Source organism: Coffea arabica, chromosome 7e, assembly GCF_036785885.1.
Source record: "Coffea arabica cultivar ET-39 chromosome 7e, Coffea Arabica ET-39 HiFi, whole genome shotgun sequence".
NCBI lineage: Eukaryota > Viridiplantae > Streptophyta > Magnoliopsida > Gentianales > Rubiaceae > Coffea > Coffea arabica.
This window is the reverse complement of record NC_092323.1, coordinates 11,220,598-11,243,686: the sequence shown is the minus strand read 5'-3', so window position 1 is coordinate 11,243,686 and position 23,089 is coordinate 11,220,598. Positions and strand designations below refer to the sequence as shown.

The 23,089-nt window shown below is 35.5% G+C and overlaps 1 protein-coding gene across 1 annotated transcript; it reads left to right on the top strand.

The window, feature by feature from the left end:
• Window positions 1-10,147: 10,147 nt before the first annotated feature.
• LOC113702462 (zinc finger protein 7) lies at window positions 10,148-13,026 on the top strand. Its single transcript, XM_027223689.2, has 2 exons — window positions 10,148-10,419; window positions 11,697-13,026. The coding sequence occupies exon 2, from the start codon at window positions 11,800-11,802 to the stop codon at window positions 12,583-12,585; it is 786 nt and encodes a 261-aa protein (XP_027079490.1). The 5' UTR covers window positions 10,148-10,419; window positions 11,697-11,799; the 3' UTR covers window positions 12,586-13,026.
• The last annotated feature ends 10,063 nt before the right edge of the window (window positions 13,027-23,089 follow it).

The window sequence follows — 23,089 nt, the reverse complement described above, 5'->3', positions numbered from 1 at the left end:
TTGACTAAGGAAAAGTGAGCCAGCCGCCGTATCTGAGAGTAGCACTTGTATTTTGTAACCTGTGTGAGTTAGTCACATAACAATTGGCTGATGGTCCAAAACAATTCTGTGTGCCTCTCCATTGAGAAAAATATATTGGTTTTGCTCATAGCCAACTAACTACAATGTATTTCGTGCTCAGCCACCTCAGTTGTTGTTGTCCGTTGTCTTTCAAGGTAGCTATGAAATTTAAAGGTGCAGGACAGATATTCACTGGCGTTGCATCCAGTACTTTATACAAGTTTAATTACTACAACTTAGCATTGCTTGTATAAGCAAGATTTGACTGGTAAAAACAAATTACCTAAAAAAGCATAAAGCTTGGGATTTTTCCCTTTAATTTTTTTAATAAGTGAAAAATTTTAAATCCAAAATCTTTTACTTGCAATTCCTTTCATCTTATCACCAAACTCAACCTTCCTCCCAAAACTTGGGATTTCTTCAACCTGAAACTTCAACGTTCTCTCTAATAAACAGTGGAATACTAAACATATTTGGTTTGGTGGAGCGATGAATACATTTTCTTCATAATTTTTGTGTAGTTAATTTATAGTAAGGATGCCCTCCTTAGGCGTATACCCATTGCATTAGTTTATTTAAACATCTAGTAATTTAGAATAAAATTCTTAGTCAATGGAAGAATTCACCATCCAAATGGATTTTACTTGAAAGGTTTAAGTCTTCGAATGGAGATGCAGAAACTAGCAAAGGTTAAGTTACACATGCTTTTTTCAGAGAGGTTTTCTATTTGCCGTGAATAATGCACATGCACCAAGTAGTGGAACTTTCAAACTGAAAAGTACATATGTGCTTGCTAGGCCTAATAACATGATTCCACCAAGACGTTGAGATTTCCATCTAAAACCCTTGGCTTTTGAATATCCAATAGGAAGTCTAGTCCGGACGTGTTATCAGCCAATGCATCTTCTTGCTACCCCATTTTTTTTTTTACAATATCGATGTCAAGAATCTGACCTTCGTCACGGACAACTATCATTTACTCCCTCCGTCCCATTGAAAGTGTCATACTTTCCTTTTTGACCTGTCCCAAAATGAATGTCACTTACCACAATTGACAATGAAAACTTTCCCCCATTTCCATCTCATGCCCTTAAATAAACCAGATTCTTTTAAGCTTTTGATGGGTCCCAAAAAATTACAAGAATTGCACTTAATACGCGTGAGTTCCACAACAAATGCAAACAATGGTCATGCAAGGTACTTTTCCAAAAAACGGTTGAAGACATTCTTGAGGCATGGGTCCCACAGGTCTTGTCACCACTCCATTGTCTTTCCGCTAGTCAGTCAGTTATACTCCATAGAAACTGAACAAGGGTATTGCTGGAAGTTGCACCAAAATCATTTGAAATCTTGGCACTGTTCAAAATAAGCACAAGACCCGATAATTATTTCAGAATGGAGGGCGTATTTGAATTGAGTTATCAAATAAGGTATAGTTGAAAATTTTTTATTTGATTATGTAATGTTGACAAGATTCTAGGCTGGACATTTGGTGCGCACTTCAATGGCCTACTTCATTCCACTTTTGGGCTGCCTTGGCCTGTTGGACTTGTAAGATCAGAAATCGGCTGTATACTGTTTACAGTGCAGCAATACGGATGGAGTCCTATCATCGATCCCTAAATGAGGCTAATGCTTGCTTAAAACTGTCAGAACATTTTGGGTTTGGGCTACAGCCTGCGGTTGATTTTCAATAAGACACGAAATAACTGTTGGATCCAATCAAGCCCCTTGTAATTTTTTGGCAGGAAGAACTAAGAAGAAGGTGAAGGAGAATTTGTTCAGGGAGAGAGAGATCCAATTACATCCAACAACTTACTTGAGAACTTGTTTTACACATCTTTGAGACCCCGATTTTGCATGCAACTAATTGGGACTTATTTAGGTATGTTAATTGAAAGTTAATACTTTCTTCTGTCCTTGGACTCAATTTTTAATCCCAGAAACATGAAATATAGACAATTTGTTCATATAAAAAAAAAAGCTCTATTATACTTTTACATGTTACATTTGGAAATATCATGAAAGAAAGAATGGCATTAAGTGGATGCTCTATAAATAATTATTGTCAACCCTTGCAAAGTGAAGTAAAAGATTTGTTAAGAACTCCGTCTCACAAATATTATCGTGTACTTATCTCATTCGCGATATTTTGCGAATTAGCCATAGATAAGCAGTGAAAAGAGTTTTTTTTTTCTTTCAGCGACACAATTATACACGGAAACTTAAATATCTGTACTGTTCCTACTTTATCCTCCTATTCAAGAGAAATGGATAATCCAATGGAATTGTATAAGGAATTAGAATCCGATAAAACTCTAAATTAAATTCAAGAAATACACGACTAACTAGTACGCTCCTATGAACCCTTTTTTTTTTTTAAATTGTAAGTGCAAGTTTCAAATGCAGTCCAGGATAAATCCCTTCTTCTAGTCTAGTGTTTAAATTACCAAAGTCAAGTTACTTACTTCTAGTTAGATTAGATTCTTTATACAAGTCCATATAATGTCATTCCAACTCGAAATCAAGCTTCAATGCGTGGATCGTCATTGGCTCATGGTCATCTTGTCTTAAATGGGAGTCCCTCGTGAAAGAAGCCTGGCATCATCATCCTCCACAAATTATGATGTCTATTTCCTGGTCAATTCACAAACCAACTTCAAGAAAATATGCATAGACTATGATCTTAGGCCCATGGCGCAATCTGATTTTAAATCCTCCGCACTGCGCCATTGGGACAATTTCCCCACATATTGGAGAATCTAATGCCAAGAAAACAGCAACTCCTAGGCATATACCACTCCAAAGTTGGGAGTAGGACCAACTTATCCTCAAATATGCCACACATGTCACAGTTAATTAATCAAGATAAAAGCACTAAAGCATCTGAATATTTTAACTAAATCTCTCTTGCCCCTACCACTAGCCCTTGTAATCTTGGTGGGAGAATATATATTTGTACCTAATAACTCATAATGACTATTCAATTAGAGCCCGTGATTATACTAACTTATCTTTGTCACTCCAAAATCGTATATGTAATCTTGAGTCAGTGATATAAAGGCTAAAGTTTTGAGTGGGAAATGGTGGTGGTGGTAGTGGCGGTGGGGTGGCGTGGGGGACCAAGAGCTAATAGGCAGTAGGAGTGGTGTGGCTAGCCTTCGAGGCTTCGAGGGGCACCAAGGTTGGGGACAAAGAGCCAAAAGCGGCGTCTCAGGGACCTCGGGCAGCGTAATTTAGAAGCGGCCACAACATCAAAATGTTGCTAATCTCAAGGGTTAAGAGTAATTTAATCAAAAGTAGTGCTGCATTATTCTGATAAGATTAACTAAAGAGGCAAGTACTATGTTGTTTTTAACGTTGTTCATTGGAATTAGGTTCTGTTGTGTGTTGCGGGGTCACGTGCATGTTGTGTGACGTTGAAGGGGAACAAAGCAATAGTAAAAAAGCTTCCAGGCTCAGTTAAAAACCTAGGACATGGGAATGTTTATCCTTAAGATGGAATTCCACTCAAGAACTTGATTAGTTTTTCTCAACTTGGAATAGAATTCCGTGTTATTCAACCTAATGGATTGAATAAACTTGGCTAGATTGTTATGTAATTAATACGTAACTTAAGTCAGGTTAGAAATGTAAATGATCTATCTAGTCAAGAAGCCAGAATTATATCGAGTAGACTGATTCACTATTGAAAAATAAAATTTGTGTATGAGATTGAAAAATGGAGTGGATTCCAAAGTGGCCCTTTTACATCCAAGTTAAAGATCTTCCACTCCTAAATTAGCCCATGATATCTGCAGGCAAGGAAAAAGACGTGCAGAGGTTAAAAAAAATAAAGTTAAAGAAGAAAAGATTCAGTTAGTCTACTAGTGATTTAGCCATATATGATACCGTCCTCCCTTTTACTAATTTTTTTTTTTTTTTTACCTGTGGGTCATGAACATAACCCGGGAAAAAGATCGTCGAGTTTCTTGGTCAAGGATAAGGACTAACTTTATGTGGTCCGTTGTCAAAATCAAGTTTTATGAAATTTCTTGGCGAATGATAGGTTAATCAAGGGATCAGAGGTAAGAAATAAAAGGGAGACAGTGAAAGACATCGTACGAGGACGTAGCACAGGTATAAATTATAGGATCAGAGGTAGATTTTCACAATATCACTTCGCTCCTCTTAAATTTCAAAAATCTCATGTATCTTTGCTAACAGTATAATGTGACTGGATGTCCCAATCCGAGACTCTCAAAGTCTAAATACTTTTTAAGAAGGAAAAAGTTGGGAAAAGAAATAAATTTGTGTCCTGTTACAAAGTATGATGCTTGTCGAATTTGTTTTGCTCCAATATTCTAACTTCGATACATGTCCCTTTTGCATAGCATGACTACCTTCTTGCTTTGGTTACTCAGGGCATCCTTAGGGATGGCAAAGGGGGGCTAATGGGGAGGGGGTTGGGGCGGGGGCTTTGGTTACTTAGGGCGTCATTAGTGATGGCAATGGGCGGCACCCGCCCCGCGGGGGGCTAATGGGGAGGGGGTTGGGGCGGGGGCGGGGGCGGGGGGAATTGCCCCCGCGCTTAGAAACAGGGCGGGGGGCAGGGTAGTGTACCCCCGCCCCATCCCCCGTCCCACCACCCGCTTTAAAAAAATAAATATATAAAATATATATGTATATAATTATATATAATTTAATTAGTTACAAACTTATGATAATGATATTATTAGTTATATGTATTATATGATCTCTATTAGTATATATAATATAATTGATATTATTAATTATACTAATAATTATATATGTGCACTAATATAAATTATTAATTGGTTGTACTAAATTTACTAATACATTTATACTAAATCCCTAATTACACTTAATACAATAACATTTTTTTCTTAAAGAAAGCACAAGCACAATAATGAATTAGTGATTGCATTTGTGTCAAAAGTGAAAACTTGACTACTTTAGTTATATTTATTTCATCATGTTGGATTGTATTCAAATAATTTTTGTTTGATTATTTTTATAAGTTTCAATTATAAAATTACAATGAATAATAATTTGATGATGTGTTGATATTTTAGTACTTGATTATTTGCTAAAATTTAACAATAATAAAATTATATAACAAATTTTTATTAGCCCCGCGGAGGAAGCGGGGCGGTGCGAGGATGGGGGATGGGGCAGGGGCGGGGGGAGTTTGTAGGCAGCGGGGCGGGGGATGGGGGAGGTTGCCATCCCTAGGCATCATTTTTATTCCCTTCATACCAATGAAAGAAATTGCACTTTGCAATGTCAAAATAGAGCTGATTTGGATTCTTGTCAGTTTAAAAAATTATAAATGTCACGCTGTAATTACATTCGAAACATCAATGTTTATATTGGATGATGTTGGTGAATTATAAGATTCCCCTATGCTTAAACTTTTCGTATTGTGTTATCAATCTTCTTCCGTTTGCTCATACTTTGCCCCTTTGTTGCCAAATTTTTGCCCTATTTTTATTTTAAAGCTTTTTTATACCATTGAAGGAGCTACAGAAGTTATCGTTAAAATAATGGTTTTATGGCTAGTTTGTTAAACCAAATTTATTATTTTGTTGTACCTATACTTCCTGAAATTCTTAGTTTAATATTTCATCCTTATACAGTTTTCTATTCTTATTATAAAAATCATGAGTTAAATCATGTAAGGATAGATGAGGAAAGACAATGGGACTGTTTGGATAGCACAAATATCTCAAATAATATTTCGCTTGCATCATAAACACATTTCCCAACCCACCTTTTTTATCTTTTCAATTACCTTTTTATCTCACGTACATCACATCATAAAAAGTGCTATAGTAATTATTTCAAGTAATATTTCAAAAAATCTCTTCCAATATATTTTTTAACAATACGTCTACATATAAAAACTTACAATGATACACAGCATGTCATTTCAGGAAAGGTAAGAGAGATTATCTAAACTTGCAGGGGCGCTGAGTGATATTATTACAAACCTCAGGTGAGGTTTCTGAAATTAACTCTAAATTATAATCTTAAAAATTTTGGCACAGTTAAACAGTCCGGTCGCTTTCTGTCCCCAGGTGTTTCCATTTCCATGTGCAATATTAGCTTTCTTCCTACAGCCACACATGGGCTCAGAACCTAGAAGCCGTACACGGTTAAATACGCTAACAGATCTGAAAAACGGTACCACTCGAATAAGCCAAAAGAATTCAACAACTACTTTTCTTCTTTTGTGCTTATGTTTTTGACTGATCGTATGTGATGTGCATGTGTGCATGAGTGGATCATGGGGCGGTTTTGGAATGAGCAAATTCAAGTATGCTACCTAGTTTCTCGGGCTAACAAGTCACATGTATCTTGTTTTCTGCTATCTATTTCTTTGGATTGTTTCACTATCATAAGAGATATATGTTCGTCCTTAACAATTGATTGATATTATTGTAAAAACTCGAATTTCAACGTCATGATAGTTTTTGAAAAATACTAAAATTATACATTTTATGTCAAATCGAATATGGTCATAGGTTGATTTGAAAGGGCTAATTTTGCCTTGACAATTTGTGTAATTATTCTTGGAACAAATTTCAATAGCAATAATATGAATGCTATGTGGTATTCTTTACTCAGCCCGATTCGACAGTTTAATTGGTTAACTCGATGAACTAATTACTTGAACAGACTAGGTTAGTAATTGAATCAAATAAGGAAAAAAAAAACCTATTAGCCAATTAACTACTCGCCAGCTCAATAGGCAAAATATAGAAAAATCTTTGGTTCAACAATTGATTCAACCACCAATTCAACATATATATTGTTTTTAGTAATTTAAATATATTGTTTTATGATGTTATATAACCATCGGTTGATTGAATCGTAATGTTGCATTTGAATCGCTAATCCATCCAACCCATGGCCCTGGTTTAATAACTATGCTTATTTCAAGCACCTCTTAGGTGTCATACTTATTTTATATGAAATATCTTTGTTACTCTATGTGGGCATCCTATAATAAATATCTGAAATAGAATTAAACTTGTTTTTTTCAACTTCATATTTTCTTCTTGTTCTTGTTCTTGTTCTTCTTCTTTTTTGGTGGGACACTCAAGTACATTCTGGACAGGACGGCCACTAGCTTTCTAAATCCCAGTGTGTAAACTGTTCGCATCATTTTACGTACTGTTGGAAGATTGCCATTGACTTTCATTGCAAAGGAGATAGTACTCAACAAGTCACGCTTTAATAATACTCAAAAGAGAACTTTGGAAATGTCGGACAGTGGAACTGTGTCATGAAAAAGATTTAGGGACATTTTATCATGTCTTTTTTTTTTTTTTTATACAGGGGTGTCCGGGTCAATCCTTACGGGTAGGGGTGGCAATTCGGGTCCAAATCAGGTTGGCGGGTCGGGTTCGGGTCAACCCGTCAGAAAATCTGTTGACCCGAACCCGACCCGTCAACCCGTGACGGGTCAGGTATGCTGACCCGAACCCGAAAATTGGCGGGTTGGCGGGTCGACCCGAAATGACCCGAAACTTAATTTTAATTTATTAATTTATCACTATAATTTCTAATAAAATCAATTTCTCACAAAACTAATTACATAATCAAGTAATAAAAATTTAAATAAATAATTCCAAACCAAATCTAAAATAAATTAAACACCGTAAAAGTGTTTTATCCCAAACAAAATATAAAATAAATTAAAACAGTATAAAAGTAAAAAATAATATAATATATTATTTGTCCAAATATAATAATTTCAACTTCACACAAATTAAATAAATTCATTTAGGATTAAGTAATTAATGACTTTGAAAAAAAGAATAACTTAGTTTAGTTAGATAAAATTATTTTTATGTTTATTAAATTATTTTTAATTCGTAAACGGGTCATATCGGGTCATATCAGGTCACCACGGGTTGACCCGAAATCGACCTGTTTTCTTTTCGGGTTCATCGGGTCCAACCCGATTCTGACCCGAATTCCCGAAACCTCAACCCAAACCCATTAATTTCGTGTTAGGTTCGTGTCGTGTTTTCAGGTTGTGTCGAAAATTGCCACCCCTACTTACGGGGCCCGATTAATCCTCTGCGGCCCGGGCCTTGGCGCCCCAACCCGACCCAAGCACGGTAAGTGCGCGGAGGAATCCAGCAGCGCAGGGACTCGAACCTGGGACCTAGAGGTTCACCAGGGGAGGTGCTGCCGCTAGACCATTCACGCGGGGGCTAGGGACATTTTATCATGTCAAAAGACCCTTTTTTATTTTTATTTTTTTTCACGTCCCGTCCAATAATCTAAAACTCATTCCATCTTCATCTTCTTTCTTTCTTTCTTTTTTGAGATTTTGACTGCTATAGGAAGGGTTCATTCATTGTTGCTTGCAGGCCCAAGATAGTATCAGGCAGTATAGACTGCAATTTCTCAGTACAATCACATAAGCGTCTCCATTGGTAGTTATAATTGCTGTCTGTCCCTTAATTTTGAGTCTTCCTAGTTGACTTGTTTCAATCGGCCATTCATTAATCCCACTTCAATTTTTCTTAAATTTGAAAGTCACGCAGTTCTAGCTATAATTCTCCAGTTTAATCCTAGAATTCTTTAAGCCTTGGCTCCACAATTGCAGGTCTCTTTCACTACAAGTCCAAGACAGATATTCAATCAAGAATGGAGCAAGCACTTTAATCTATCTAATTCACGAAATATCAAATGCAATAAATGGTAGTACTTGTGACACTTTCCTTTGTTGCCACACGGAGTTCCACTTGCTTTAACTCACTTTCCTGCAAAGTTTCCTATACATGTTTCAATCATCAATCTTTTTTAATCCGAATAGACATCCTTTTGTCTGCAAAGTTAACCTTAATTTTGAAAGTAAGTTCTCTGCATTTGTGCTACTCCAAAGGAATCTAGGCGGTCAAACTAGAGTTCTACATCACTATTTTGACCACTATCACCACTAGTTAATCACATTAAAGGTTGTTTATACAGTGTAAGCCTGTCCACTTTTTCTAGTTAGACATTGTTAAAGTACACAACTCTTCTACCAAAAAAGAAAAAAAAAAAAAAAAGGGTACACAACTCAGAATCTAGAGAGAGGAGGAAATGGGATGTGGAGAAATCAGAGTGTTTTATTGCTAGAGAAAATGGTACTTTTAACCACTTGAACCGGTCTTTACTCTCCTATTCCTTCCTTTTATCTCTTGTATCTATCCAAGATCACTCCAAAAAGAATTCTTTCACTTATTTATTCTTTTATATAATTCTATCTGTTAGGTGTGTGGCAGCAGGTTAGTGCAAGAAACTAACAAAAGTCAATTATTGTAGTATCTGATCAAACTAAAGTCCTGCTAATTTACTATCAATAATATTTGGTATTTGGTAAGAAAATACTCAATAATAATTTATGTCACTAGTGATTTTTGTCATTTCCACGCGAAAAGATGATAATAAATGAAAAAATGGACCTAATACAAAAGCCATTCCAAACTCATGTTGTTTGGACATGGGACAAGTTGCAGCAGCATTTGATGCGTCTCATAGAAAAACCAAGAGAGAAGTGGCTGCACTGTGATGTGTGAACTAACAAAGTAGAGTAAGTTTTGAGGCCTTGAGGGACATGTCCTATTTTGTATTTTTGTGGGCTGAAGTGATAAAAACTAAATATGATGCCTACTTGTTTTGCATGGCTTGATATGATGCAGAAGAAGTTATGATGGACATGCAGAAAAGTAAGTGATAAAATCAAACCGAAAATGTAAGCCTTCCCAATCCCGTGCGTTCAGCTCAGCTCAGTAGTTATCTGCAGCGCTTTTGCAAGTGGGCACTCGTACATGCAACACATAGTTTTAGAATCTTTGGGAAATACTAATGAGTTAAACTGTACTTTTGTTTGGTTTTGATCCCACCCTTTGGCTTCTTTGTATTGTACAAGTTGAGTAAGCAGTTGTTTCGTTCTTGGACAAAGCCCAAATTTTTAACAAACAGGGAAGATTGATGGAGGCTGTTTGAAGAGTATTATGTCATCTTCATTTCCATCATAATTTTTCCCCAACACCTCCTTTTCCCCTGACTTCTCTGACGTCCCACCACTGTCCCCCACCCCCCCACCCCCGAGCACCCATCTCTTCTTTCTACCTTTGCCTTCCTATAATAAAACATCAAACTCCATCCCTCTCTTTCCCTCTCTCTCCAACCATTCATTTCTTTTTTTCTTCATTCCATTTCTCTCAAGTGGGGCTTTAATAACTATTTGTTTCAGAACCACAAGAAGACCACACCCTTTGCTTTGTCCTTAAATGGTGTTCAACTAGAATTGAGCTCATCAATCAGAAATCTGCTTCATACTACTTGTACCTGGTAAGTTTCAGCTCAGGTTCTCCTGATAATTCTGTACTCAATGATTCAGCTTCTTTCTTGTTTTATTTTTTCATGTTTTTCATTTGGTTGTAAGATATCTGTTTGAAACAACCATTTCTGAATCTGTTATTGGCTTGATCTTGTACAGAGTTTTGTTTTTATCTGCTGTTTGCTGTTACCTTATCGAAGACTAATTTTGTAGTTCTCATCTCTAAGATTAACATAGTTGTGATGGTTTGGAAAGATGTGTATAGATTCATATCTTTTAATCTATGGTGGTGGATTAATCTTTTAGAGAACTGTGATATTTCACTGCATGTAATTCTTTTGTTCCAGGAAATATCTTTGCAGCCTCAACCTTTTCCCCTTTTCAGATGCTGGGGTTATGCATAAGCTCCCAAATAGTTAGAATTTGTTGATAGTTCCTCATGAACATTAGGAGTTGGACCTGAAGCTCCCAACTTAACCCTTTGACGATTAGTCCCCAATGAATCAGGGGACTCGCTAGCGATTTTGTTCTCAGAGAGTTGATTTTCATCTGCCAACTTAGCTTTTCATGCAACTCCTTCGTCTGCTTATGTGTGTGTTTTCCATAATTTACTAGATTTCAAAGTGGTTTGTTCAGATTAAATTACTGTTACTTGACACGTAGCTGCCTTCTTATGCATCAATTATCGAGTAACTGAAACTCGTCAATTTCTGTGTCTTGCTTAACTTGACTCGGAAAATTATTTGAGAAACAAGATTCCAATAATCTTCAGGTAAGGAAGAAAAGAGCATATTTCATAGATTTGTAACAATAGTTGGTTTTGTGATCTTCCCTCTTATCCTCACCAAAAACAATTCAAATCCATCATCCAAAGCCAGAGCCAGAGCCAGGATAAAGACGAGAAAATTTGGCATTGGCCCTGTAGAAGCCAGAAGGTTATCTTATAGTACCTGGAAAAAATAACAGAAGAAAGTTTATATATCAGCTTTGAGGTTTGTTTTTCTTGGGTTTCCATCATTCCGCACATAAGATTCCCAGTATTCTGAATCTTCTAATGGCTGTTTACTGTTATACTAGTTGCAGCCTTGATTATATAGCAGAGTATCTCTTTTTGGTAGTTGAAATGGGAATGTGTTGTCATTTCTTCTGACAAAGGATACCAGTAGTATTTTTTTTTTTTTTTTTTGGTCAGAGTACTTTCTACTTCTTTTGTGTTTAGCCTTTGCCTGAAATTTTATGCACGTATGATTTTGATCTTTGACTCTCTTAACTTTTTCCCTGAATGCAGACCATGAGATCAATAGGGCATATATGGCAACATTGACTATTATTTTTCAATCTGGTGATCAGAAATTCAGAGTATAGATTTTGCTCCAAATAGCTTCCTCATCATGGAACATCTGAAGTTTGATCTTGAAAAGGAGGCCTCTTATGAAAACAGTTCTGATATTAGCAGCCAGGTAGCATCCAACATATCAGTGCAAGAACACTTCATGGATCCCCGCAAGAGCATTTTGTCAGAATCTTCTCAACTTACAGATGTGACAACTCAACTAAGTTCAGAATATTTATTACTCGACTTATCTCTCAACTTCAAATCAAGTACCAATGAATTAGCTTGCCAGGAATCAAAAGGATTTTCAGTTTCCAGCACAAGTGAAAGTAGCAATGAACCCGCAAACCAAACCAAAGTGGCTGCCAGCCCACGAGTTTTTCCATGCAACTTCTGCCAAAGAAAATTCTACAGCTCACAGGCACTTGGTGGTCACCAAAATGCACATAAGAGAGAGAGGACATTGGCAAAACGAGCAATGAGAATGGGAATATTCTCAGATAGATATGCCAGCTTGGCATCCCTGCCTTTGCATGGATCTTCATTCAGGTCCTTAGGAATAAAAGCACATTCTTCAGTTCACCACGGCTTTGCAATAGCTGGAGCAGGAAGGCCACCTGATTTTGGAACCAGTGCACGATTTGAACAGCCATACATGGCTCAGCCTATATACATGGAGGATGATCCAGAGCTGTTGTGGCCTGGTAGTTTTCGACAGGTAGCTGATCCTGGAAACTCTCCTCAAAGTTTTATAGTAACTGGAAGTTCAGGCCTGGATTTTGCAGAGCTCAATCCACCACTGGAAGAGGATCATTTTGCACCTGATCTCACTCTTAGACTTTGAAAAGTGTGCATGACAGCAAATGGCTTTATTGCTTTGCTATTTTCAGTTTTTCTGTACAGTGAGACATAAATTGGCAAAGCCGCAAGTTCTGGAGTAGAGCTTTTATTAGCCACTTTTGGCTTGGTGATCATTTGTTTCATGATTTTCAGCATACAGGATTATTCAGATTGATGATCTGCAGCTACTGTTTCTGCAGTTAGACCTTTTACCAGGGCCTCAAGATCACGACTGATATGCCATCCAGTGATCAGATTGATGTATTGAACTACTGTTAGATTTCTTTCTCTTCTTTTTGTCCTTAACTTATGGTTAACAACTTGATGTAATTTGGGTGGACAGTGTCAAGAGTTTGTACCGATAATCTAGTAGTATTTAGATTATAGATTGTGCATTCTCACTTTTGTTCACTATATGAAATGTCACTCCTGTAGTCCTGTTAAATTTTTGTTGTCAAAAGAACTAAAACAAAAAAAAAAAAACAAAAGAGGGAGAGAGCTGATGAATGAGAAAGGAACAAGATTGATTTTACAGCACTCCTACTGGAGTTAGGCTATCATATATACTGGTAAATAATGTAACAACTAAAATGTTGAAGAACTTAATCATAGAGAAGAAAAGTTTTGCCCTAAAACAGAAAAAAAGTGTACAGAAGTTGCCAATCATACAACTAATTGCTGGGAAAAATGAAAAACTGAAGGAATGAGAATAACATGTGCCATGGAAATTAGGTGAGGAAGACATATTAGTATCATTAACAGAAATTGAAGTAAAAAATATTTAGTACAAGCAATTAGGAAAATAGAGTATTTACACAAGAAGAAAGTTAGAGGAGTTTTTTAAGTCATGGGTGCATGGGTGGGAAGGTGATCAGTAATGGGCCTTCAGATGTGGACTCCAAGTGGAAACTTTGGGAGAAGTGAGAAATGTCTTGAGCATCATGTCCTTGTATGATGTATCCTACAAATCACTGGATCAGGCTAAGGATTAATCCAATGTCTTGAGCATCATGTCCTTATATGATGTATCCTACAAATCACTGGATCAGGCTAAGGATTAATCCATCTTGTTGGGCTGTCGAAGCTCAACTACAACTCCATTTTGTTGCTGTCTCGCATTAGCCTTTACAGTATTTTCTTGAGAAAATATATACACTGTACATATATCTTTTTTTTTGGATTAAAAAATATCATTTCACTCTGTACTAATGTGTACTAATGATAGAAATTACATCAACCATACACAGATACAAACAAATAGATCCATATACAGATACAACTAGATAGATTTGACGAATTTATAGATCTAGAAAATCAATAGAATATTATATTGAAACTCCAAAAAACTCAAAAGATAAAATATTTATAACCTCAAAATCATCTGTGTATGCTTCTAACTATATTGCTTGCTTCCTCTCAGATCAACTAATGAACTGATTTAAGTTCAGATATTAAGGTAAGATCTGACAAGATAAATCTAAGATATCTAAGATCCGACAACCAAATTCGAAAAGATATATAGATCTAATAAAAAGAAATAGATTAATTACCAAATCTCTCACTAAACATGAGACAGAGGGAGATCAAAGGAGACCAATTGACCTCCCTTCCAAGGAAGAAAGAAACTTTTATTAGGAAACACTAAGAGGCTAAAAAAGACTTTATTGTAAATACAAAAAATTAAAAGAAAAAAAAAGACATGGGGGCAGTTAGAGAGGAGGAGGAGTGTTTAGATTTATATACTATCTATATTTATATCCACAGGCATCAGAAATCTGAATCCCTTTTTATTATAATTTTGAATTTATTTTAATTCAATAATCCTTATCTTTTCCCTATCCCTTTCCACTCTTCAATTTACGTGACCCATTAACCCACAAAATTAAAACTCTTAAATTTTAACTAACAGATAATAACCACCCCTGCAAAATGATATCTGTAAATTCCAATTCACGTTTTACGTTTATTACTGACACTTACCATATCACTGATAGCAATACTCACACTTACCACATGACTGATAGCAATAACTAACTATTAATTTAAGAAACTCGCAACTATGAAAATCACATATCCAAAATTTAGAAAACTATTTGAATTACAATTTTCACAATTCTACGTATTTTATTGTCATAATGTATTTTACTCTCATGATCATTCATAAAAACTGATGATCACTAATCTATTTTACCCATTTTCATTTGTCATTGCACAAATAAAATACAGTGAAAAAAGACTATATATTATACTCCCACCATGAATGAATCTCACTTACAAGTATTTCAATCAGCGACGAAACTAAAATTTTTTTTCTAGAGGGACTAAAATTTTTCCTAACATAATTATTTTTATGTGTTATCAAAATAATTTTCATCTATTTAAATATATGATATCTAAAAATATCAAATATTAATTTTTATTATAAAGGGATGTAAAAAATAAATAACTTTTTAAATAAAAATTAATTCAAATGTAGTTAATTCACACACATACGTACACATATACACACACACACACACACATATATATATATTCTTATAATATAAACTAAAATTGTAAAAAATTAGAAGGGCCAACTTTGTTTTACATAAATATTTACACAATATGAATTAAAATTTTTAAAACTTGGGGGGAGGGCAACTATGGCCCCCATGAACCCCCATTGGTTCCATCATTGATTTTAATGGCATCTTAATTCCAAATATGTAAGATTACAAAGGAGAAAACAACTGATCACAAAACGAATATTACACCATAGTGATTCAACTGAAATATTTTAAAAAGATTCAGCAAGTTTATTTCCAAGAAATACAAGTCTCATTGAACATTTTTTTTGTAGCATGAACTCCACAAAATTCAACAGAATTAATTAAACCACCAATATTGATTTTCATACTAAAAATTAATTGATGTAAAAAATGTTTGCATCTTTGCACAAAATTATCAAACCGAATGCGTAATGTTTGTAAGTATTTTATTTTGAAATAATTTATATATATTTAAATATATGACATCTAAAAATATCAGTTATTAACTTTAATTATAAAGGGATGTTAAAAATAAATAACTTTTTTAAGAAAAAAAATTAATTCAAATGTAATTAATTCACATGCACACATACACACACACACACACATATATATTCTCATAATAAAAATTAAAATTGTAAAAAATTAGGAGGGCCAACTTTGTTTTACACAAATATTTACAAAATATGAATTAAAATTTTTAAAACCTAGGGGAAGCTATGGCTCCCATTAGCCTCCATTGGTTCCATTAATGGTTCTATCATTGATTTCAATGGCATTTTAATTCAAAACTTGCAAGATTACAAAGAAGAAAACAACTGATTACAAAACGAATCTTACACCATAGCGATTCCATTGAAATATTTTAAAAAGGTTCAGTAAGTTCACTTCTAAGAAATGCAAGTTGTGACAGCCCCACCTTCCCCTAAAGCGAACCAAAGGGTTCGGCGGACCGCCTGCCCAACTCTAGTCGGGACTACGGAGTCAAATTACAAAAACCCTACATAGCGCACAATCGAACCCCAAGAAAACAACCAATCGAAGACTACTAAGTCGAAAACATGATTTCTAAATTGTAAGGTACAATGGTACTTCGATTAAACGCCTCAACGGAAACGAAAATGAAAACGAAAACGCAAACGGAAAGCGGTCACGTCACAATCCGGCCAAGATCTGGCCGGATTCGAGGCAGTGAGCAACCCAAAATTTTCAAAATCCTCTGCTAATCCGGCCGGATACACGGGCGGATTCGATGAACAGTTCCCGCCAAAAATTTTTCTTTCCTTGTTCAAACGTCGCGCTCGTCCGCTCGTCCAATGGTTGCAAATAGCATCTCAACAAATCCAAAGGTACCATCTCAAACGAATACACTTAATGTACATGGTTAAACACTTATACACATACATTGAAAACTTTACAAATCAAAACGTGATACTTGATTAAAAGACAAATTAGGGTTTTGATTACAAAAAGCTTATCAAGAGAACGTTTATACTAGCTCAACCCTTTCTTCAATATCATGGTCCAAAAGGGTTGTCCCCTGTAAGGAAAAACAAAGATAACAGGAAGGGGGTGAGCTTACGCTCAATGAGGTATCAAAATACAAGTAGTCACGAATCATGACATTTCACTTTCAAGGCACATATACCCAACATATCAGGAAATGAACAAACACCTCAAATGGAAAGGATACAGGTGGCTCTCAGGAGCCAAAATTTTCATTGCAGTACTTGATCCAAACCCGTTGACTCTCCGTCAACGTATATTGAATAAACATGTCCGTAGACCCTACTTTACACCAAATTTCGTCCACCAAACATATCCCTTACCGGGCCCGAACATCTCAACAGTAACAGTTGGTGGTAATACACAAGTATTGTGAGGACTCGCAAAATTTACTTATTTAAATTTCCTATTTCTAGCTTATTTAATTATTTATTTGGTCATTTATTCAAAATATTTTGTTTTGACCTTTTATTACTCAATTACATAGAATAATAGCTCACATGTATTTTTAAAGTGAATCGTTTCAAAATTAAATTTTTGAAAATTCGTTAAGTGAGAATAGCGAATACGCGTTTGGAAACAATAACCGATTTAAGAGTACTATGAGTTTGAAAAATTGGAGACTTATACACTAGTCTTAAAATAGGTATTTTTATGTTTAAGTACTCAAGTATTCGTTAGTGATACTATCGTTATAAGAATTTCGTGAAAATTTCACTCTACCGCGCACAAATTGGAAGTACGCGTTTTTATACACGCAATTTAATTGAGGGACTTTAGACCCTTATTTTTAGACCATTAAGAGTGAATAATAATAGTAGGAATACAAATGCATTAGAGATTTAGTGCACAAGTGAAACAATCTCGAGAGGAATCGAGCACGAAACGCGCACGTACGCGCGGGAGAGAGATTTGACTTTTGAACCAATTTAGAACCACACATTTTAGTTTCTCTTGGAAGCTTCATTTGCAGCCAAAACCTCTCTCTCTCTTGCTCTAAGACAGCCGGCCATCCAAGAAGAAAAACAACCAAAGTTCTTCATTTTCCTTCATCAATCCTTGATTCAAATTTTCACCAAATCACCTCAAAATTCACATACACTTTGCTAACCACTTGGAGATCACCTCAAGTTAGGAAAAGGGGCTTGCTCTCACGGTTTTTCTTGAGTTAAAAGGACCGAAATTTCTGCCTTGATCATCTAAGAAAGTAAGTGATGATCAATCTCTCAAATCTTGACTTATGGAAGTTATATTGCACTTATAAACTCATATATTCACGTGGGTAGCTTTATTTATATTGAAAATTTGGTGTGTGGGTTCTGTGAATCCCACAATGGCTTGGTGGACTGATTTGATGATATATGATGCTATTTATATTGGATTAGTGCTTAATCTAGTGGAAATACGGTGGGTTGTGAAGGAAAACTCAAAAGGAGAGAGTTGAGCAAAAGTGACAAATCTGCCTTGTTATTGCCGTGACCCTTAGTACATTTTTTTATGGTTCAATTGACTTGTTTATGATGTATACATGTTGTGTGGGTTGTGTGGAAGGTTTCCACAAAAAATTATGTGATTTGGATGATTAAATGTTGAGTTTTTTAAAATTTATCAAAGCTGGAAATGAGTTCCGTATTACTCTGGCAGTGTTTTTGTTTCCGTCATAACTTTTTACTTCGATGTCGAAATCAAGTGCCGTCAGTGGTATTAAAAACTAAACATTTCCAGTTTTCCAATGGTATAAAATGTATGCCCTGATTCCACCTGAGTGAACCATACCAATCATTTGAACATGACTGTCCTGTTTCAGTGATCCACTGGAGTGCAGGTCATGAGCTGCAACTTGATGCTCGAATATGGGCTAGTTGTGGATAGATTTTTAAAACGACTCCTGCTGTGAACTTTTAGCCTTATGAATGTAGTTTCCAACGCCACTAACTACGCTCAATTCCAAGTTAAATTGAGTGAGTTGTGGCCGAAATTCGAAACTGATTCAATGGTTGAAAACCCTCTTTTTGACTAGTAAATGCCTAAATCTTGATTGGGACTTGTTGTTTTGAAATTTTTGGTGTTGATCACCTACCAAATATATTTTGGATGTTTCTCAGACATTGTCTACACAAATGGACCGTGTTTGAGACATTTTGTTGGCCAAACGTTTTGAAAACGGAACCATAAGGCAGTTTTGTCTTGGAAGTTCTTGGAGCTTTAATGATTTTGTTAACCAACTTCCCATACGTATTTTTCTATGAAATTTGACAGAGGAATAGCCTTATATGGTAGTATAATCATACCAAATTTGGTGTCATTCCGAGTCCATTTCGAAACTCAAACAAAGTCCCAAAGTACGTGATTTAAACCTGGAATTTGCTTAACAGTTTCACTTTTGCTGCAACTTTGAGCTACCATATCTTGGTGCCCAAAACTCCAATTCTTGTTCCACTTGTTGTGTTGAAAACTTTGATTGTAACTCTAATTGAGTTTCAAATTTCAGAGGCTAGTTCACATTGTGTGAATTTTGCCGAAAATCAACCCAAATCTGTCTTGACATTCCAAAATAGCCACTTTGAGCTAAATTTTGAATATCTTTCTTGGAATCATGGAAAAGTGTCTTCTAGAAATTTTTAGTAGTTTTGAAAAAGTTTTCAACGGTACCAAGTTTTCCAATTTTGGACTTGTAGAGAGTGAGATACGATTTTTCAAAAATTACTCGACAAATCTGAAATTTCCAAACTTAAAGGAAATTGAGGGTTTCGAACTCTCTATCTTCTTTGGTATTGCTAGACCGTTGTATACTTGATTTCAAAGATGAAAAAAAAATCAGATTTTGCTTGTGTTTTAAAACCCTATTTTTTGAATCTCGATATACGAGTAATTAAGGCTTATTTTCGTGAAATTTTCTTAGATTGTACAAGTGTACAATCTTCCTTGATAATTGGGGTTTATAAGTGATAGTTTATTATTAATTGCTCAGGCACTCAAGAGGACCTCCAAGAGGATCTCACGGGAGACGCCTAATCAATCACTTGTACTTGCTACTTGAATCACTCGGTAAGTGTCAAGTGTGTGAACTATATGATATACGTGTTACGTGTTAATTGTTATCAATAATAGAACATTTTGAAAATACTGAGTCGAGTGTGTACTTTATCGCACTCGTTCTCATTTAAGTGAAGTGTACTTGAATTTCGTGACATGAAATACTTGAATTGCTTGAAGTGATTTGTTAAGTGAATTTAAGTGAAATGTTTAAGTGTTTGTTTATGCTATGGCTGCATAAGTCGATCGGAGTGAATTTCCTCGACTCAAGTGGTAAGTGGGAGGACGCCCAAATCTCACTGGCTAACCTTGGACTCGAGCCGGCATGGGATTGATCGAGCTCCTTGGTGAACCATGAGAAAAAAATAAGTTTGACCTATTGAGAGGTCTTGCTTGACATACTCGAGCAGTATCGCCTCAAACAAACGACAGGTGGGTTCAATACAGGGGTATGTAAGGTGAAAGGAGACATGATAAGTGAAGTTCTACGGACTAAATCTACCCGGTTGACGGAGTGTCAACTAGTGGAGGTTCGTGATCGTGCAAGTGGAAAATAGCTCATGAGAGTTCCTATATTCTTGAATTGTTTCTGTTTACTTTTCTCGCTCGAATTGTTAATTATTGCAATATTATTGCTCTACTTGTAAATAGGGATTGTTACTTGAACAACGTGTCTGCATGTGTGTTCTTGGCCTAACGAGCGTTTTGCTCACCCTATAGATTTGTTTTCCTTAACAGGAAAGGATATGGAATGGATCTCGGAGAAACCCTTTTCGAATGTACTTTTGTATTAGGGTTTTTCAACGTATTTGGCTAGACTCTGGATTATTGTATATTTTGAGAACTTGATGTAAGGATTGGATACTTGACGTATTTTGGAACTCGTGATGTAAGTTTGAATGTTATTTATGGGAGTGACCTCCCTTTCTTACTTATATCATTGTGATGGCTGGTATTTTATTAAGTTTGAACGGGAATTGTCTTGAATCCTGGCGAGAGTTAGGTAGGCGTCCCGCGGATACCATTTGTTTCGCCTTAGGGAGAAGTGGGGGCGTCACAAGTATACCAGAAATTCAGGGTATAGCTTAGTCCCAAATCAAAGATTTTATCCCTGGTGGTGATGGATAACACAACAAACTAGCACAACGGCTATATTTCACCAGGGAGCCTCAGTTCAGGATTTTGTCCCTGGCGGTGCTGGACAACACAATAAACTAGCACAACGGCTATACCTCGTTAGAGAACCTCCAAACGACATCAGATCAAGCTCAGATAACATATTCAAATTTACACAATAATCAGTCACACAGGCAAGAGAACGAGTGTGATAAAATACGCTCTCGTCTCATTCAGAATAAACAAAGTTCACAGTCATTCCAGTCACAGATTTCAAGTACAAATAAACCAAGTTAAGCAACAAATGAGGGAGTGGTACACTCACCATCAATGGCAACACTTCACTTTCCTTGATTCGTCCCCATGAATTCACTCGAGTCCTGTGATCACACATTATATTACAAGGCTAGTGATACCAAACCAAAATGCATGAAGAAAGGAAGGTTTCTAAGACTCCATGTCCTCTCATTCAAACCTTACTTCCACTTAACACCATACTAAAATGATTTACCAACTCCGAACTTAAAGTGGGAATTGAAAATAAGAACAATCCTAGAAAAATAGATTTTTTTTCAGTTTTACACAACACTATTTAAAAAATCATATCTCAAGATTCTTAAGTCCAAAATTGATAAAATTTATACCGTCGAAAAATAGACTTAAAAGAGGTACAATTTCTCAGAAGACACATTTATAAGATTCAGAACACAAGTCAGTCAAATCTGAGCCTCAAATTGCTGTTTCATCCAGTAAAAGACAGAACAGGTATACAATTTCAGTCAATTTTGAAAAATCACCATAAATCACACAGACAGAACCAGGGTCTGAAATTTTTACTGTTTATAGCCCTATGAATCTAGTTTCAAACACAATAAACAGAACTCGATTCCGAATTTTCTACATCAAGTTATAACAGATTTCCTGAGACTGCACAGGAGTTCCTGTGAAAATTTTGACAGCACCTCCCATTTGTTTTTTCTTTACTTTTCCAACCACACATTAATACCAATCACTTCTTCATTCAACCACAATTGCACCCACAATTCACAAGCTATCAAACACCCTTAATTAGGGCCACAATACCCTTCATATCTCACCAAATGAGAGCTCCAAAACCAACCACAAACAAAGTCAAATTAGAAACCCTAAATCTGAAATTTTCAAACTCAAGCTGGACATTTCTTTAGGTAAAATAACCTAGCACTTAAACACTAGATTTCTCACATGTCAAATCTAGTATATCATAGCCAACCATTAATCATCACATGAGGGCAGAAAAATCACCAATAAATCTGAAATTTACTATAACCCTACCTCAAACCATGAAATCTTCCACAAAACAATATATTCAACAACTACAAGCCAATAATTTGCCATTAGTAAGAATAAAGAGAGATTTTTAAGCAAGATACCTTGAAATCTCAAGAAAGATGGTAGTTTAGGCTTCTTCCTCTCAAATTTACTCCACAACTACCTTGGAAACTACCTTGACTAGCACTTTTATGGAGTGGTTTACAAAACTAATGGTTAGAATTCAAGATTTGAGCAAGAAATTGAAAGACAAGGTGAAGGCTCTCTCTCTTGTTTTTCTCCTCAAGAGGGCCGGCCAAGGGAAGCTTAAAATGGAAGAAAATTGGGTCAAAATTGGAGTTTAGAAAAGTTAAATAAGTTTGGTCAAAGTCCACCCTCTAATAGTGTAAAGACACTTGGCTCTTTAAAGTTCATTCTCATCCTTTAGTCTACCAATGATTCATTTTTATCTAACTAGTCTCTAATTATCTCCTAGCACCTTGTAAAAAAAATAATATCCCTTTATGCAACGTTCACTCATTCGTCAAAATGTATCGTACTTAACGAACAAGCGGGTTCCACATCCAATATACACTACTAATGTCACATAAACGAACTTATATTAGAAAAAATGATTTTTAAACTATACTTACTTATAAAAATCTCTGAAAAATACTTATAAGAAAGTAAAGTAATGAAAGTGCATTCGAAGAATTAACATAAAATAATATAAAAGAAAGAAATTTTGCGGGTCCTCACTCAAGTCTCGCTGAACATTTTTTTGTAGTACGAACTCCATGAAATTCAATAGAATTAATTAAACCACCAATATTAATTTTCATACTAAAAGTTGATTGGTGTAAAAAATGTTCACACTTTTATAGAAGATTATCAAATTGAATGCATAATGTTTGTAAGTATTTCATTTTGAAATCAAATAAAATATGCAATTACATTTATTTCTATCAATATATCATTCATTTTCTAATATAAATTTCTATTATTATTTTAATATCTATCTTCCGCAAAAAT

Excerpts from the sequence above, each read along its gene's own strand:
- LOC113702462 (XM_027223689.2), top strand. The coding sequence starts at position 11,800 with ATGGAACATCTGAAGTTTGATCTTGAAAAGGAGGCCTCTTATGAAAAC.